The 17,154-nt window shown below is 40.4% G+C and overlaps 2 protein-coding genes across 3 annotated transcripts; both read right to left on the bottom strand.

Annotated features, from left to right (window-relative positions):
• Window positions 1-91: 91 nt before the first annotated feature.
• On the bottom strand, window positions 92-6,949 carry mcrip2 (MAPK regulated corepressor interacting protein 2). Its single transcript, XM_023420585.2, has 5 exons — window positions 6,381-6,949; window positions 6,132-6,201; window positions 4,677-4,810; window positions 2,954-3,061; window positions 92-566 (listed from the first exon to the last, which is right to left on the bottom strand). The coding sequence occupies exons 1-5, from the start codon at window positions 6,433-6,435 to the stop codon at window positions 496-498; spliced, it is 438 nt and encodes a 145-aa protein (XP_023276353.1). The 5' UTR covers window positions 6,436-6,949; the 3' UTR covers window positions 92-495.
• Window positions 6,950-7,144: 195 nt separating this feature from the next.
• Window positions 7,145-17,020, bottom strand: gde1 (glycerophosphodiester phosphodiesterase 1). Of its 2 annotated transcripts, XR_002761505.2 has the most exons (7): window positions 16,751-17,020; window positions 15,761-15,936; window positions 13,978-14,083; window positions 12,849-12,941; window positions 11,694-11,905; window positions 11,074-11,300; window positions 7,145-7,966 (listed from the first exon to the last, which is right to left on the bottom strand). XR_002761505.2 is itself a non-coding variant. In XM_023420581.2 (6 exons), exons 1-6 carry the CDS (start codon window positions 17,018-17,020, stop codon window positions 11,153-11,155), a joined length of 1,005 nt encoding a protein of 334 aa, XP_023276349.1. In that variant the 3' UTR covers window positions 9,421-11,152. The 2 variants fall into 2 exon arrangements, 1 of the variants encoding a protein (XP_023276349.1); XM_023420581.2 differs by lacking the exon at window positions 7,145-7,966 and having other exon boundaries at window positions 9,421-11,300.
• Between the last annotated feature and the right edge of the window lie 134 nt (window positions 17,021-17,154).

Here is a 17,154-nt window from a genome sequence, read left to right as displayed (position 1 = left end):
TGTGGTATCTTACCTCTGTTAATACCAGGTTAGGAATAAGTGCAAACCAGGATGAAATTAATTCATTCCAAAGAAATGATTGTACACGGGACATTTTTGAAAAACATTTTACTTTTTTTGCTCTTCAGTAGATTTATATCCAAAGATCAGCCAAGACTTACATACAGCTGAGCACACGTGAGAAAGGAGGCGGGTTCTTCAACAAGAAAAATCTCACAACTTCTATTCGATACGTCATTCAAGTAGAGAGAGACGGGTCCTTTGCAGCAGCACAACATCAAGTCAGCGCTGTGTTCACAGTCAGGTCAGTGTTGTGCACCCAGTTTTCTCTACAGCAGCGTGAAGCGCAGGGTGTCAGATCAGATTCCAAATTACGCACGACCCTTTCGCACCGCAGATCCTGGAGACGGACTCTGCTTCTCTCCACTCCCGTGATGCCTTCACCGATGGAGCATCAACGCATTGCTTCCTGTCCCGGCTCAAAGCTTCAACCAGTCATGACAGGTTGGCAATGTTGGCGAGGAAGCGCTGAGCCCACCACTCCTCCAGGTCTATGGGCACAAAGTCTGCACAGAAAGAAAAACAACACAGGGGACAAAGAATTAAAGAATAATCCATGGTCTATGATTGATTCATTTTGTTCATCAATTATTAATTTTGTTACCAAATCAGATTCACACAAGGGGCGATGATCTGTGCAGATGTAAAAACCAAAAACCTGAAGGGCTGACGAAATGTCAACTGTAGAAGTGCATTCCTACACTCACTGATTTAGGTGAAGTAACTTTTATTACGGCCTTTTTTTGGCATCGCATCTTATCTTGTTTAAAACTAGAATTACTGCCTCAGGGTGGTATGCTTCTGCTGACCAGCCAAGTTGTTTTTGCAGAACATTATGATGTCACATTGAAGTTGACCTTTGACCATTTGGATATAAAATGTAATCACTTAATTTTCTTCTCATAATTAGTGTATTATGGCCAAAAATGTATTTTGTGAGGTCACGATGTGCCAGAAGTAATGAAATCTCGCTGGGCGTTCCTGATATATTGCATTCACAAGAACATGACATCACTATCACCTTGAACTTTGACCTTTGACCACTAAAATCTAATCATTTAGTCCTTGAGTCTAAGTGGACATGTGTGCCAAATTTGAAGAAATCCCTCAAGGCATTACTGAGATATCGCATCCACAAGAATGGGATGGACGGACACAGAGACATACGGACATTAAACCCGAAAACAATATGCCTCCGGCTCTGGCTGTTGCCGGTGTGGAGGCCTGAAAATGCAGATTAAACGTTTTATCTCGATGTAAATGTTAGAATTTTAAAATCTGTGCTACAAAGTAAAAAATCCGTCTAGAGGGAAACCAAAGATTAGGGATATCCAGGCAGCCTAAATGTCCAAAAGCTGCTTCAGTTCACACAGTAACATGTAACACACACAGTGCATTCACAAAGTATTTAGACCCCTTCACTTTTTTCATGTTATGTTGCAGCCTTGCCTTGAAATAAAAAAAAAAAATCTTATCAGTCTACACTCATTGCTCCATAATTACAAAGTAAAAATAGAATTTCAGATTTCAGAAGGGGAAACTGAAATATGACATTGACGTAAGTATTCAGACCCTTTGCTGTGACACAGCTGCATTGAAGCTGTCGTGATCAGAGAGGTGACCAGGAACGTGATGGTCACTCTGACTGAGCTCCAGAGAGCCTGTGTGGAGATGGACAAACTTCTAACCTTATGTTAATGGGGCATTTCAGTTTTTCCTTTTTGAAAGATTTGCAAGAAATTATGAGCTAAATGCTTATGTCAGCAAGCTAACATGTTGATGTTTAGTGTGTACAATGTTTACCAAGTTCACCATTTCAGATAAGTATGTTAGCATGCTAACATGTAACACTAAACAAACCTCATGTCATCAGGTGTTTAGTCATAAACCTAAGAATTGGACAAAATCAAATTTCACTTTGATGGCGCTAGAGAAGTCGAGGAATCACCCAAGTTGTTGCCTATAATCCTGAGGGGGACATGAATGTCTGAACCACATTTCATGACGATCCATCCAGTAGTTTTTGAGACATTTCACTCAAACCCACAACTTTTAGCCTCACGGTGGCACTAGAGGAAAAGTCAGGCAATCAAAAGTGTCATTAGGATTTGTCCTCTTGGGACCATGAATATATGCACAAAGGTTTATGGCAATCCATCCAATAGTTGCTGAGATATTTCAGTCCGAGCCAACGGGGTGGACCAACTGACACAGCTATTTCTGGAGATTAAAAAAAAAAAAAAAAAAAAAAAAAACACAATCCAAGGCTTTGTTGAAAATTAAGGCTCACTTGATCTGAAATACACTAGATTATAGGGATTTCGTAACTCAGATTTTAACTAATGTTCATAAGATCCTGAAGCCCCATATCCTCCAATAAAATAAAATAAGATATAGAAGAGAGCAGCTGTGAAATGGCCACAGAAGAGAGACACGGGAGCAGACAGGTGCGTGAACCAAGGTGAAACGCGCTACAATCAGCAGTCAGGGCTGGTTTATCTGGAACCAGCCGGGTTGTCACAGACCAATGAAGAGTTAAAAATTAAAGAAAACTATTACAACAGTTGCCCCCTGGTTACAGATAAAAGCTCAAGAAACCACTCGGCGTGTGATTCCTGCGGAGAGATGAGAGCAGCCATTCAGCTTTCCTGTGGTGTGTAATAACCAGGAAGATTACTAGTTCAAGGCTCATGAGGTTATGGAGCAAGAAGAGGGTTATCTGTTCAGGTGCTGTAAACTGCGAGTAGTGATTTATGATTCATGATTTAATGAAGGCGGTTTTACTTTGTTGTCATATTCTTTGAAGTATTTTAGCAGGTAAGTGAATGGGAATTAGGTTGATAATCAAAATCACCCCTGTGTTAAAGTGTAGTGAGGAGTTGCAGGTACTTACTCTTCATCGCAGCACTGGGGGTCTTCTCAGTGTACTGAACGGGCCCCTGGCTGCCGGCTGACTCCCCGCCGTCCCCATCCCCCAGCTTCTGCTCCACCTCCTGCCACGCTGCACACGAGCAACAACACACAGTATATATATTGAATTATCTTCAATGCATTAAAAGTCAACAGGAATTTGCCTTTTTTGTGTATAAAGTAAATAACTTGTGAATGACATCCTCACATTTTATATTTACTCCACTGCTTCATAGCAGCATCTGCAAAGACCACTTTATGGATAATATAAATACTAAGTTGCTTTGCAAGCACGAATGCCCTGCAGCACCCTTGTGAGAGGCCTGGACTGCTCCGTGGTGTATGTTTATCAGCTGTGGGTGAAGGTTTTCCAGCACCCGAGATAAACCTCAAGGTTTCAGCTCACAAACCTTCAACCTTCAGTTTACTTACAGTTAGTACATCTTGTATAACTAATATAATGATGTCAAATTTAACAAGAAGAAGAACAAATACTGAAAAACCAGTTTTATGTGTGCAAGAGGGAGGGTAAAATGCTATCTAAATATGTCTGGAGGTGATATGTGGGGCGGGGGGGGTGGGATCAGATCCATCAGGCTTTCTGTCTGAAAACGACTCGACAGGCTGTGACAGAGGTTTTTCTTTAGGTGTGAGCGGTGAGGAAAAGTGACACGCTCTCCACCGGCTGAACTTTACGGTCACAAAGGAACACCACAGAGCAGTCCTTACTGGCAACGGTCCAACAGTAACACAGCTAGCTGGTTCGTGCCGATTCAGCTCCACAAGTCATTCATTTCCACCAGGGCATGAAGTACTCGCCAGCACTAAGGCATGCTGGGTAAACATCAAGACCCGGGTGAATAGTGCACAGTCACAGTTTTTAATTATTAGGTTTTACTGACTGTAAGCAGCACTCCAGTCTCTCTGTGAATGGTTTGTTGAATTCTTGCAGTAGTGCCACCTTAATCCTCATTTGTGCAGCTGTTGTTTGCTCATTATTGTGTTTGTTCGTTCAGCCTGGTTTGTAACAGCCACATATTAACCCTGAGCTAATATGTGGGTGCAGCTTTGAACATAAAACATGTTTACACTGAATGATAATGTGCACTGTGGTCTCCGAGTTACTGTAACACTTCACAGACTTCTGATTAGTGAGCAATGAATCAGTAAGAAACATCTGATGTTATCAATTGCTGATAAGCTGAAATACTGCTGCTGGAAATTTTAAATAGGGCTATGACAAACAGTTATTTTCATTATCAATTCTTCTCTCAAATATTTTCTCAACTTTTTTGTCTATAAAATGTAAGAAGATAGTAAAAGATGCCCAATAAGTAAGCACTTATCCATATATCAATGAATTGTTTCAGCTCTGTTTTAAATGCACATTGTTTTTTCATTTTTAAAATGGTTTCAATTTGTGAAATCACAGCAACCAATCAAATAAAACTATGAATTTAATTAGTCTTTACATCCCCAGCTACAGTGCAGCTGCTCAGCCTGGAAGAAATGTGATGTAAAGGAGAAGGGCAAAGACAGAGAAAGCAGGAGATCATCTTCCAACCACAGTGTCCCAGTTTTGATCTTCACAACCTCCGACCTTGTAACCTTGAGAGAATGATCTGCAGTCTCTCATGTCTTCAAGATTTAGCCGTGGATGATTTGACCTATATCATCCTCTCACCTATTGATCCTGTGACGCTCACCTTCATACACAAATCTGACGTTCTCCTCATGTGCAGGAGTGAATCCCTCTGCTGGGCTGTCGGTTTTCTGAGTGGCTGCGTTGTGGTAGCGCTTCCCGTTGAGGCGGTTGAACACAATCTTTGGGGGTGGCGAGCTGAAGAAACAAGACTGGGTTAGTCACAGAATGTCAGCTGGGGATTGCGGCAGCCTGCATCACAACATAACACAAAAGTAAGTTCTCAAAATGAAGGTAGAAATGATTCAGGTTTGCATCTTTAACTTCAGACAAATTCATTGTCGGCTGACAGGCATGTAAATTTACTTTATGTTGGATTATTGTAACTGTATTGATGCTTATAGCCTCAGGATAAGCTTTAAACCACAACTCAAGGTCTTCATCAGCAAATGCAGTTTAGGAACTGGTTTGTATACATTAAGATATTGCAGGGTTTTTGCTTTATTTCATTTGTGCTTATGTAACTGAATGGTACATTCTTGATCCCAGAATGCCTTTCAACAACTTCCTGGAAAATGGCAATGTAATATACTGCGATGTCAAGACCACACAGAAAAAGCAACATAAAACACAAATTCAACACATCTTGTTGTTGCAATGCATTCTGGTCAATTGAGTCTTACTGTTGATGTGGTCGGTTTATAGTGAATTTCATCCTGTATAACATTTTAAATTCTGATGCACATATTAAGTATCAAACGAAGTCCCAATGCACTGACATTGAAATCTTTACTGTTTAAGTTGTAAAAAAGTTCATTATATTTTTTCTGCTGTCAAATTAAACTGAAGTTGCAGCAGATGTGCACTCAATTGTTCCTGCTGAATCACTTGGAAAGGTACTGATTCAACTTTAAGGTCATTCTGGACATTGTAGTTTGTGTTGCTGTTAAATTATATTGTATTACGCTCAGAGAGTGACACCGACACCGAGAAGTGGCCTATAGTATGCCGCTAGTGGTCGAGCGGCTTATGCTGAGGCGTTTATAATATTTTGTCCACCCCATCTAAGTTAGTGGGGGGTGAATTACATTGAATAGGATTTAGCTGGATGTAAACTGGCGACCGAATGCATCATAGGTGAGGTTTGTATTTCCGAGCAGCACCTGAATGAAGCATAATATTCCTGCTGCTCTGATAGCCAGAGCCAGACAGGTGCGGTCCCACACCGGCTTCGCAGCCCCGTTAACACCCGGTCACGGGTAGAAGGGGCATGGATACACCGTGCAAGCTAATGCGGTGCAGCACGGTACCGTCAACCGGGCTGAGGAACCGCGAGACGCTAGAGGAAAAGTTGTGTCCGATAATGGACGCAGCGTCGTTACCTAAGTCACAACGAGGTGTTACATGATCGCACTCACGGCGCACGTGCAGAGTATTTTGGGCCCACGCTGCTCAAACAGCAATAAATAAATAAATAAATAAATAACCCATCAACACATGACTGAGTGCAGCTACTTACTTTGATGCGAGCCAAGACGTCGGCTTGAGCTTCAAGTCGCTGAATTTGCTCTCGATCTGTTGTGTGGGACCTGAGAGACAAAATTCAGAGGTAAGTAGTTTTCATGTTCTGCGCAGTTTACCTCTAATCTCTGCACACACACACACAGAGAGCCACTTCAACTGATGCAATGACCCGAAACTTCCACATTCATGACCCAAAAGCAGTCTGATGCTACATTGCATCATGCTTTGGGTAACAGTCACTCACCTGTCCTCCGTTGTGTAACAAGTTTGCTGGGACCTCTGGTGATTGTGTACATCATGTGAACGCCAGTAACCCCAGGAAATCCTGTAGTGTCAGTGTTTAAAAACCGGCCTGTCTTGCTAATAATCAGGTGCACACATTGACTATCAACTCTGCAACTTCCAGTCCTCTGTCCGCTCCTCCTGACGCAGCCACGATAGGAAAAAATTTTCGCAACGTGTCTTATTTTGTTCGCCAGGTCAGGTGCTCCAGGGTCGGCCTGAAGCCTGCAGGAGACTCGCTTTGACTTGTTGCCCGCTGTATATTATTACGCACCCCGCCGCTCCTGCTGACCAGCAGGTGTTCAGCTGTAACGACGCGACGTCCGCTGCTCCTGAGAGAGGTGGCGTGTAGGTCATCCAAGGAGAAAGCGGCTTCACATGCCGGGGATCAGTCATTCACCGTGGGGAGGGAGGGCACTCTGGTTCCTGACGTCCGAGGACAGTGACACTCTAGGCCGGACACTCTGCCCGCTACGCTACGCTGATGGTCCGGGACTGTTTGCTACACCTCGGCTCTCTGACACGATACAAGGACACTGCACACATTGATATTTTCATCAGTATGTAACGATACCATGCTTGGCCAGCGTCAAGCCACCAAGAATGAAGAATAGGACGTCCGGTCCAGATTTTCAAAATAAAAACTTGCCCTATCCGATGCCCTCGTAGCATTTGTAATCTAACATCTCATGTACAAAAGACACTATGTACCACTTAAAACATGAATGGTTCATTTAGTAAACCCAGTATTTATAAGATTTCTAATTCTTAGTTTGTATATATTGTGGTATTACATCATATGGTTTCTGATGAAACCAAAACATCATTGAAGACAATACAATTCATTAATCTGCTGTTTGACATCTTGTGAATACAAATAGGCTACAGTGTACACGAATTGAGAAAGTTGGTATTTTCTTTAAAGCTTATAAGGAGTAGGAGTGTGTATGGTGCTATATGTTATTGTTGTTACTATTCAGTGTGAATATCTAGCATTGTTTTATGTGTCAGCTGTGTCTGCAGTGGACGTTTTGCGTATCATAGTTGATAATTTAATGTAAAGTTTTTTTTTTAATGCATATTTTTACATCTAGTACACAAAATGAAATTCGATTCCAGTCTACTGGCAATGCAACAGAAATCTCAGGCACAAATATGTCAAAGCCTGAGAGAAACCCCTAAACTATTTATATGGGTATCAACAGAAGCAGGTAAGAAGGCATGTTTTGTGTGGTGCTGATCAAGTGACCTCTATAAGGTATGTGACTATGAAACTGCCTGTAATTTACCTGTCTACGTGGTGAAGTCATCATTTGACCATTAACCACTCCATTTGTAATTTATGGTTACACAGTTGCACCGTATTGCTGTAACTTAGTGTTTCCTCAGCGTGTACGGCTTTTACTTTGAAGTTAGTCTCTTCATTTCCGCTCTCGTTGTTTCTGTTTGGTTCTGGTCGCACTACAGCTGGGCAACCCCCCTCAGTGACGTAACAGAACGCCCCTCAGACCGGGTTTTGGAGGAGGAGCTGGAGCGATCACCTTTCACCTATAAAATCAAATGCGCAGATAGATCACCGAGTTATCAGTAATGAAGAAAATAAAAATAAAATTGTTTTTTTTCTGCAGACTTTATTATACCCTACTTATTATTTAGTAATAACTACTAAAGTCTGACAATAAATCGTATTTCTTTGGACTAACAGCATGATTGATGCCAACTTAATCGTTTTTTTTTTTTTCATCTTCATCTCTAATTGGAAATCATCCACTTCATACTATATGAGGACTTGTTATTTTGCTGGGTACCTTTTGTAGCATCCCTGTAAGATCTTTGATATATGACAGTGTTACCACAGGTAACCTGGGACATTCAGATCAAATTCACCTGTGTGAGCTGACAGTCTGCCTTTAGCAATTGAAGATCAGCCAGGACAAGAAGTGGCTCAGACTGGCTTATCCAGGGTGATATCCAACACTACACCCCCCTTTCATCTGTACTATCTGGGTCAGTCACCTGAGTCTCCAGGCCAAGAAGCTAATCATCAACAGTCCACACTACACAGGCTTGGTTCTAACAGCAGAGAGGCTTAACTATGGTCTAATAGCTGGTTTGTGCTGAAGATTTTAAATTGCCCACTATTGAACTTCTTAGAGACAGAGATCTGTTTAGACCAGTGTGGACAGAAGTTCAGTATGAAACAAGGTAGTTTATAGTTTATTTTCCCATCAGCTAACAGCTTGTCCCTTCAAAATACTTTGTTTAAAAAATGTATTTACAAAAACTGCATAAAACATTCATTGAATAAATGATTTACAAATATTTATTAATTCATTAATGAATAATAGAAGTTGAAAAACTTTTTGAAAAGGCATTTTAAAAATGGAATACATTCCTGGATTTCCTCTTCAATTTCCATTTTCTTTTTCCAGCTGGGTTTCCTTTTCCTATTAGCTAATCAATTAGCTTAGTCATTTAGCTTCTTTTAGCCTGTGTGTGACACTCAGTGCTGGTAAAACCAGGCTAATTGGCCATGGAATGCAACAAGCTCTCTGATTGGTTTGAGAGCTAACCAGTGGGGTTTTTGTAAATCCATTTTTAAATCTGAAGCATTTATTGATAGATTAATAGTTCATGAATAAATCATTGAAAAGGGAATACAGTTATTTATTTCAATTTAAAAATGCCTTTTCAAATATATAATAATAATAATAATAATTTAATAATTATTTTTACAATTCATATTTTTAATGCCTTTTAAAATATGAAATTAAAGCAATGCCTTATCACTTTTCCTGTGATATCCCTGGTCCTCTACAGGAATTGTAGGTTTCAAAAGTATTTTTCTGGACTTGCTGAGATGGTATGTTAATGTACTCCTAACACCATTAGTTTTAGTGTTGATCTGCTGTCTTCTCTTCTCTGTTTTGCGTAGTGCCTTGCTATGAGCTGAACTTTAGGAACCCATTTGATGCAAGAAAACATCCAATAACGAATACCGATTTCACTTTAAAATGAGACATCCAGCATTTTATTAAATTCAATCATTCATCACAAATTTCAATCATACGAAATCAAATCTTCATAATTTATTTCTTTTAATTTTCAAAAGCGAAATAAATCTTTCACTTTTCATTATCCTTGAAAATTACAAGACTCATTTTTAATGATTTTAAAATTGTCATGTCCGCTTAGATTAATTTCAGCACAAATCAAAAGCAGCTGAGGTTGATATTTGGGTCAAAGAGCATATATAAGTAGTTTAACCTTCTAATTGACTTATTTCAGAGCACCATCAAGTCTGAAAACCTTCCTAATAAGGAATTTAGCTTGTTGAACACAGGTGTAATTAATAACATTAATTATAGCTGATGGTCCCTGATGTTGCAGATGCTGTCTCACTGACACAGCTTACTGGTATACCTAAATGCAACAAAGCCGTCATTAGCTTTTTTAATTACACCTGTGCTTTTTCTGCTATGAAACATATCTGCCATGAGAAAGGTCTATTTTCTGTCTATTTACATGTGTTGTGTACTACACCACTGCACTGTATGTGAGGTGCTGCTGCGTAATATATCATTAGTCAGTCTATTACATCCACTCCCAGCAGTCAGCGTCTCATTGCACATTTCTTCCTCTTTAAAGCTTCATATAATCTCTGTACATTCACTCCTTAATCCCTTATTCCAACCTATTTCATCGTGGAGCTGTTCTGCACTGTCCTAGTGTGTTCCCACATATAGTGCAATGTTAATAAATTGTACTCAAGAGTAATTCTAATTCATTATCTTGTGGCTCAACAGGAGAATTTGAGAATAGTTGCAGAATGATTATTTGTTATTAGAGTACTGGACTTACTGGTATCTGCTCTACAGACACAGTGGAGTCACCTACCAAAGAGCAAATGACTTTTCTCAAACCAAATTACTTTAAATTTAGAAATAATGTAAATACTAAACTGTGTAGTTATGATATTGTATTGTGTGTGTATGCACTCTGAACCCGCCACACACTGGACTGTGCAGCTATCAAAAATGTGAAAATAAGTAGCTGCTTTTTCAGAGAGAACTCTACAACAGTAAATTGGTGCCACCCAGAAGAATGACACAAACTGAAAAACCTAATATTTGTATACCATTCTTATTCTATTCTACATCTTAGCTCCATAGGTGCATTTCTCAAATGTATTAATTATAAACTTATATTAATTTTTCATACACTCCCAAAGTGGTCTCAGGCTTTTTGACCCTACTGTAAATCATCTCTAGGTAGTTTACTTCAGACTAATGACCTTTACTGAGTAAAAAGCACAGGCAGCGCATGACATGGTGTTCATGTATGTACAGAGACAGTAAAACAGACTTAATTACCAAGACAAAAAAAAATCATTGTAGTCCTGAGTTGGTGAATACAGTACATTTGATTAAGGTCTATTATAGACACGCATTACCAAAATGTAAAATGTTTATATTAAAATGTCTATAAATGCAGTTGTCTCAACAAGTCTGAGAGAATTCATCATAATATTAAAATGAATCAATCAGAATAAACCTGTTACATAGCTTCTTGTTAGTAAGTATGGTGCCCAGTCTGGCAGTTTGATCGGAAATATGCATGGAAACAAAAGTGTGGCATACTGTATGTTCTCTTACCTTATGCCACATATGGGTGATGAGTAGTGAAATGTTCCTAGTATGTGTTTGAGCATATTCTGCTGGGTTCATGTGAGTGTCAGTAATGAGGTTCACAGTCTTCCACCAGGCTGTCTGTGATGTAGTTGACTTGTAGCATCTCCTGGTAATACTCTTTCTCCACTTTTGTGTTGACTGTCCAGGCAACCACCTCCACCCCTCTCTGGGCCCAGTACTGCACATAGTCCCTGTAGACGGCACACAGCACAAAGGAACACACAGTTATTCTCTGCTGTGAACAACGTTATTTGATTTTAAATATGATTTGATTTTAAATCGACTATACATCACTGTTACACAGTTTGTTAATCTTTCTTCTAACAATAAGTCAAGTAATCAAGCTCAAATGATCAACCTCAGATGACTGAGTTCAATGAGCTATATTAATATTAACATTTTAGCTTGTCCTGTAATATTGAAAATAGCATTAAAACCCATAATGTAATAAAACATCTTCCCAACAATTATAGCCTTGTGAGTCTAATTAAGTAATTTTAATATCTCTATCCCATGTATCTTGAATTAAGATTCCAGTTTGGATGAGAGTATATGACTGTATGTTCACAGCTGCAGAAACTCACGGTGAGACAAAGTTCTTTTGTATCAAGAAGGCTGAGATGCCACAGAGCTTCCACAGCACATGATGTTGCGCCAAGTCCAGCGTGATGTCCATTAGTGTCATCCAATGGTGCTTCCATAGTGATGAGAAACGCGGGGCACCATCTCCGAATCGACTCAGGCTCCACGGCCTGTGGGTCAATGCTGTGACCACCTCTGGGTCACTCTGTCTCATCTGGGCCAGGGAACAGAAACAAAGTTTGGTTTATGCCTGTTAAACACAGTAGCTAACAATACATGGGGAGGTATGTAGGTAAATATTTTAGTTTATTTAATCATAACAAGTATGTTAACAATGAGAAAGGGCTAGGGATCTCACTGTCCCGCTCCATCTGAAAATAAACATGTATGCGTTGTTGTTTTAAACCAGACTAGGTCCATTGTCAATGTGTGTGTGTGTGTGTGTGTGTGTGTGTGTGTGTGTGTGTGTGTGTGTGTGTGTGTGTGTGTGTAGCGTCAAGGAGGCGTTGAGCGAGTTAATGCGCTGCAAGCAGCTCTACCATGAAATAAGGTACTATCTATTTGAAATAGTAAAATATATTTTCAGTTCATTATGAAACTGCGACTCGACTAATTAGACAGTAGAGGACGTCAGTAGAGTAGGCGGTCCTTCAGTGGCCAGGATGCATTTGCGTTCACACTGCTAAAAGACTGTGGCCACATGTGGCCCAGACCACCTCCGAATGTGGTCTGAGTGATCGGATCTCAAATGCGTCCTCATTGCATCTTGGGTACGTTCATACTTGTACTTAGAGCTGACCACTTGTGATCAGATCACCCGAGACAGATGTTAATGCCAGGTCTGAACAGGGCCTTAGAGAACATGATATTTAAGCTTATAGTGAAATTAACTGAGCCCTGCTACAATATTGTAGGCTAAATGGAAGGAGTAACCAAAAAAAATGGCTATAGTGTGAACAAGCTGTCTAGACCAAAGTATCAAAATGTTCACACAGCCTCATTAACGGGATCCTCAGTACACAGTCGCTGGCAACTCTTCATTTAAATGGTTGTAATCTTCCCCTTTGGACAACTTTATGGTTTTTCTCAACTTTCTCAATCAAATATACTGTCAGTCAAATTCTTTCATCTAATATCCCCTACATGCATCCACTTACCCTGTAGATGACTTTAGGCTCAAAGGAGCAGACGATGCTGCTGTTGTAGAGGACTGGATGTTTCTTATACAGTTCTTTAAGAGCTGCGGCTGACTGATAGGGGAGGAGAAACACATGGTTATTGTAGGTCAGTCAACTGTTTACAGTGTGTGTAACCACTTGGTGGTGACTAGCAGCTGTGTATGTGCAGACACACTGTGGTGGGCCCTGAACTCAAGAATGTCATTGCCTGAAACAACAACCACCATCGCAGCTCTGCATTCCTTACTCATCAAGAGGTTAAAAGGACACTGATGCAAGCTTTAACTCAGCTTTTTAATGTGCAGAATGAAATGGTGTGAACGCTCCACTGAGTGTCTATCTTGTGTGAACTGGCACACACAATAAAGTCACATTTTCTCTTTTTTTTTTAAGTAACTGAGACACAAATCCACAAGAAATATCTCGTGATGATGCAATGTTACCATGCAACCAAAAAAGCAACACCACTTGCCTGTAGCAAAGTCCTCAATACGTGACCAGATCAAATCGCGTGTGTGTATTTTGGAAGTTTGGTTTGTTCCCAAGTACGGTACAAATTGGAACATGTGTTTGCGGCGCCTTATGGTACATCTCTGTGTTTGCCAAAGTAATTGTGAGCCACTGGTAATGATGAGGCACGCAACAAATGACTGGTTGACAATTAAGTAATCTACCAGTTTATTAACTGGCCTGATCAGCTGCCAGCATTAATACCAGTGCTGGGTGTTATCTGTCCTTTCATTACTTTTTTCAGTAAAGCAGTAGTGTAATGAACTATGTTTTGATTTTCACAAGGATAACACAGGGAGATAAAACTTGCGACCCTGAGTAATGAGTAAAGTGATTTTGAAGTACTTGATTAATCAATTAACTGACCAGTTGTTTCAGCACTACAACATTTAAATAACACTATCAAACCACTGCAGATATGTTATGGTCAGTTTGTACAAGGACACAGTAAATACCATCTTTGGACCATTATAATCACATCATCGTGCTGCCTTTGTTGTGCAATGTTGACTGTCTACAGATCAATTAGATCAACAAAGTATAAGACAGATTGCACATAATCGAGTCTCATTTTGCTTGTTGGTTTTGTGGGCTGCACCTCATCTGGATGACCTTTGACATCAAAGTAGATGGTGAGTTGCAGTTTGATGCATTCTTCCACTGCCTCCTCCAAGGTTGGGATCTTCTCTCCAGCAAATTTCTCCCTGACGACGAAGGACAAAAACGTTACAGTGCTACGTCTGAAGGTCTCGCGTGCAAATCAAAAATGCCTGTCAAACAAATTTACAGTTCAGCTGGGACATCTGCGTCCATCTCTTCTGTGATGAAATAATGAAATACATGTGATAATGTTCATGAGTCTCTGTGTATAAAGGTTCTTGGGATCTGCCTGACTACATTTCAACAGGATTGGAGGCTTGTCATTATAACAACTACCGGGGCCACTGTGTGATTATAATACAAATAAGACCTGTAAAACATTTCTGCAGACTTTAGGCTCCTGTGCCATTTAAACATTTTTTGTTTCTCTTATGCTCTATTAAACTTTACAGTATTATGTAAGAGAGGAGCACTTATCCTAGTTTTCTTAATATCATCCTCATATTCTCATCATCATAATATTATGTAATGCATCGGCACACGGCATTTGACTTGAGGAACCTTGGTTTATTGTTGTAACAAAATCTCCAAGAGAGGAGACACTCTCACTTCAGAGACAAATTACAAACATTTCTCCTCTCATGACAATTGTTTGTGAATGCTGCACTTATCCTGTGTTATTTATATAATTACTTATCACATTGTCATGGAAATTTTGCTATCTTAATAGGATGGGTTTCATATCTCAAACAGATTCTACCTCCAGTAATTTGTCTAATGCACTCATTTTTAGAAAAATGTTTTGTAGTATCTTGTAATTGAGAAAATGATATTGTTGGACTTTTTGATCTTCCTTTCCTAGATGGTGTTTGCATCTGTGTTTATTCCAGCTGCATCGTAACTTGTTATCTTTATTTTGAGGAACTGTTTTGCATTTTTCTTTTTTTCTTGTGTTTGTTCTGAAGAGAGCTGTTTTTAGAAACCCCCTGGGTCACTTGTCTCGTCTGTATTGCCAACAGCATGCCTCTGTATTAGAAGCACATTCACTGTTAAATTTCAGTTCAAGGTTTTAGTGCCACTCCTGGGTTAATTATCGCAGTGTGTTTACTTATCCTTTTAATGTTTTGTTACAGATATCTTGGAGCCTACCAGTATCTATTATCACAATCAAACATCTCCACCTGTTAAAATGATCATTTCAGTGTCCTTAAATTGCTGTAGCTGAACAAAACATTCTGTACCAGGGAGTTCTACTGCAGAAAGTACATTTGAAAGAGAAAACCAGTCTAGCTTTGACGAAATAGTGTTCTGACTTGCTGATAAAGGCAGCCTACATCAGCAAGCTTCAACCAAAAATCTGCCACAGGGCACTAAAATATAATGTAGAAAAAAATATTCAAAACTTTAAATCACTCTCCTTCCCAAAGGACACACACAACTTGTCCAACCTGCTGCCACCCCTCCAAAGTTTTGACAAATTTGGTATGCTAGAGACCTTAAACTGCTTTCCGACTATCTCTTCTTCTTCTTATCTTTTTTCCCCCAAATTTCCAGTCAACTTGCATTTCTCTCTTCACCACCACCAGCTTTATAACCAAGGACCGATACAGACTACATACAGCGTCTTTATGTGATAGACCCATCTATGTCTATGACTCAGCCGTTCCTCCAAACAGACATTTTACTTTATACATAGTTGGGTCACTCTGTCTTAAGGAGGAGCTAGACTGTACATTTGTCTCCATGATTGTATGTGGATCCCTAGATATATTGTTTCTTACCTGAGTCGATGTTTAGCAGCTGCGTCCAGTTTACCCAAGTCAGAAAATCTCATCTGGCTGATTGGTCCTGACCCGTTGGTGGTCCGGTCCACAGTCTCATCGTGCATCAGTAATGGGACGCCGTCTGCTGAGAACTCCAGGTCCAACTCCACACCAGTTGCCCCATTTTTACTGGCCTAGTGCAGAACAAGAGAGTTGAAAGCTTCATATTTCAGGAGGGTTTGTTTCTGATCTTCACCTGAAAAAAAAAAATTGAAGATCAGCCCAAACCCTATAGTTCTGATGTCATACTGCAAAAATGATCACCTTTTCTTGTAAACATACTGATTTTCAACATTGTTGTTTAAATTGCAAGGTGAAAACTGGTTTATAAAACTCCTTTAAGATGAAAACAAAGAGAGAATGGCGAAATCACATTAAAAGGGAAATAGGGTTTAAGTAAGAGTCTATTAAAGCTTCCCCAATAAATTGCCTGGGCTAACACTGACCAATATAATCTTACTGCAGATATAGAGAAGTGTGTAACATGAAATAGAGGAGTTTTGTTAACTCTCAAATATCAATACTGATACTGAGCTAAAAAATAAAAATCCAGTATCAGTCAGGCCGTAGAGGCTATGTGATGATTTTTGCTAAACTATACACCACTGCCCTCCTGTGAATACTACAGTTCACTGAATGACAGTGTGGGTATGTGTGCAGCACTAGTGCAGAGATAGTGCTGAATGTTAATTGCTTTTGGTTAAAAGGGACATGATGTCCTGATGGCAGAGACAAACCTGGTCCCTGATATTTTCTGCCCTTCTTTTTTAGTATACATCTCTACATACATCCCGGCCAGTTTACAAAGAGATAAATATGGCCACGTTTTTTCAGTTTGTCTCGGCTTAAGATATAACATATTCCAGTCTCCAGTTGTGGTGTGTACCTTGTAACCACTACTAACAAGGAAGGAGAAAGCCCCCAGATCTCGCCATTCCCTCCTCTCACCTCCCTGATAGCTGCTATTGTGTTCTCCGGTGCGTCGTGCCCACCGCCCCGATGAGCGACCACCGACACCTTGCTGGAGCCAGCCGCGCCCTTGGCTGGGTGCAGCACCTTCTGGGCTCGGCTGACAGGAACTTGGGGGAACCGGAACATGGCCAGAAAGAGGTAGAGGGAGGCGGTGAGGACGGTTGTCCACACCGGGCTCCGGGTGCCCAGAAGGACCACCACGAAGACAACCGAGTACAGGGTGACTTCGTCTCCCAGCTGCAGCATCGTTGTCCTCTGCTGTCTTTCTGAATGGACTGTGTCCAAACACAGAAAGTGGCAGCTGGAAGCAAATCCACCGCCGCTCCCGGGAGCCTGTCTGTTTATCGTTAGCTGACGTTAGCGTTAGCTAGCCGTCCGGA

This window comes from Seriola lalandi, unplaced genomic scaffold (assembly GCF_002814215.2).
Source record: "Seriola lalandi dorsalis isolate HSWRI2012SDOR001 ecotype SW California unplaced genomic scaffold, Sedor1 jcf7180002054654, whole genome shotgun sequence".
In the NCBI taxonomy this organism is placed as follows: domain Eukaryota; kingdom Metazoa; phylum Chordata; class Actinopteri; order Carangiformes; family Carangidae; genus Seriola; species Seriola lalandi.
This window is presented reverse-complemented; position numbering and strand designations above follow the sequence as displayed.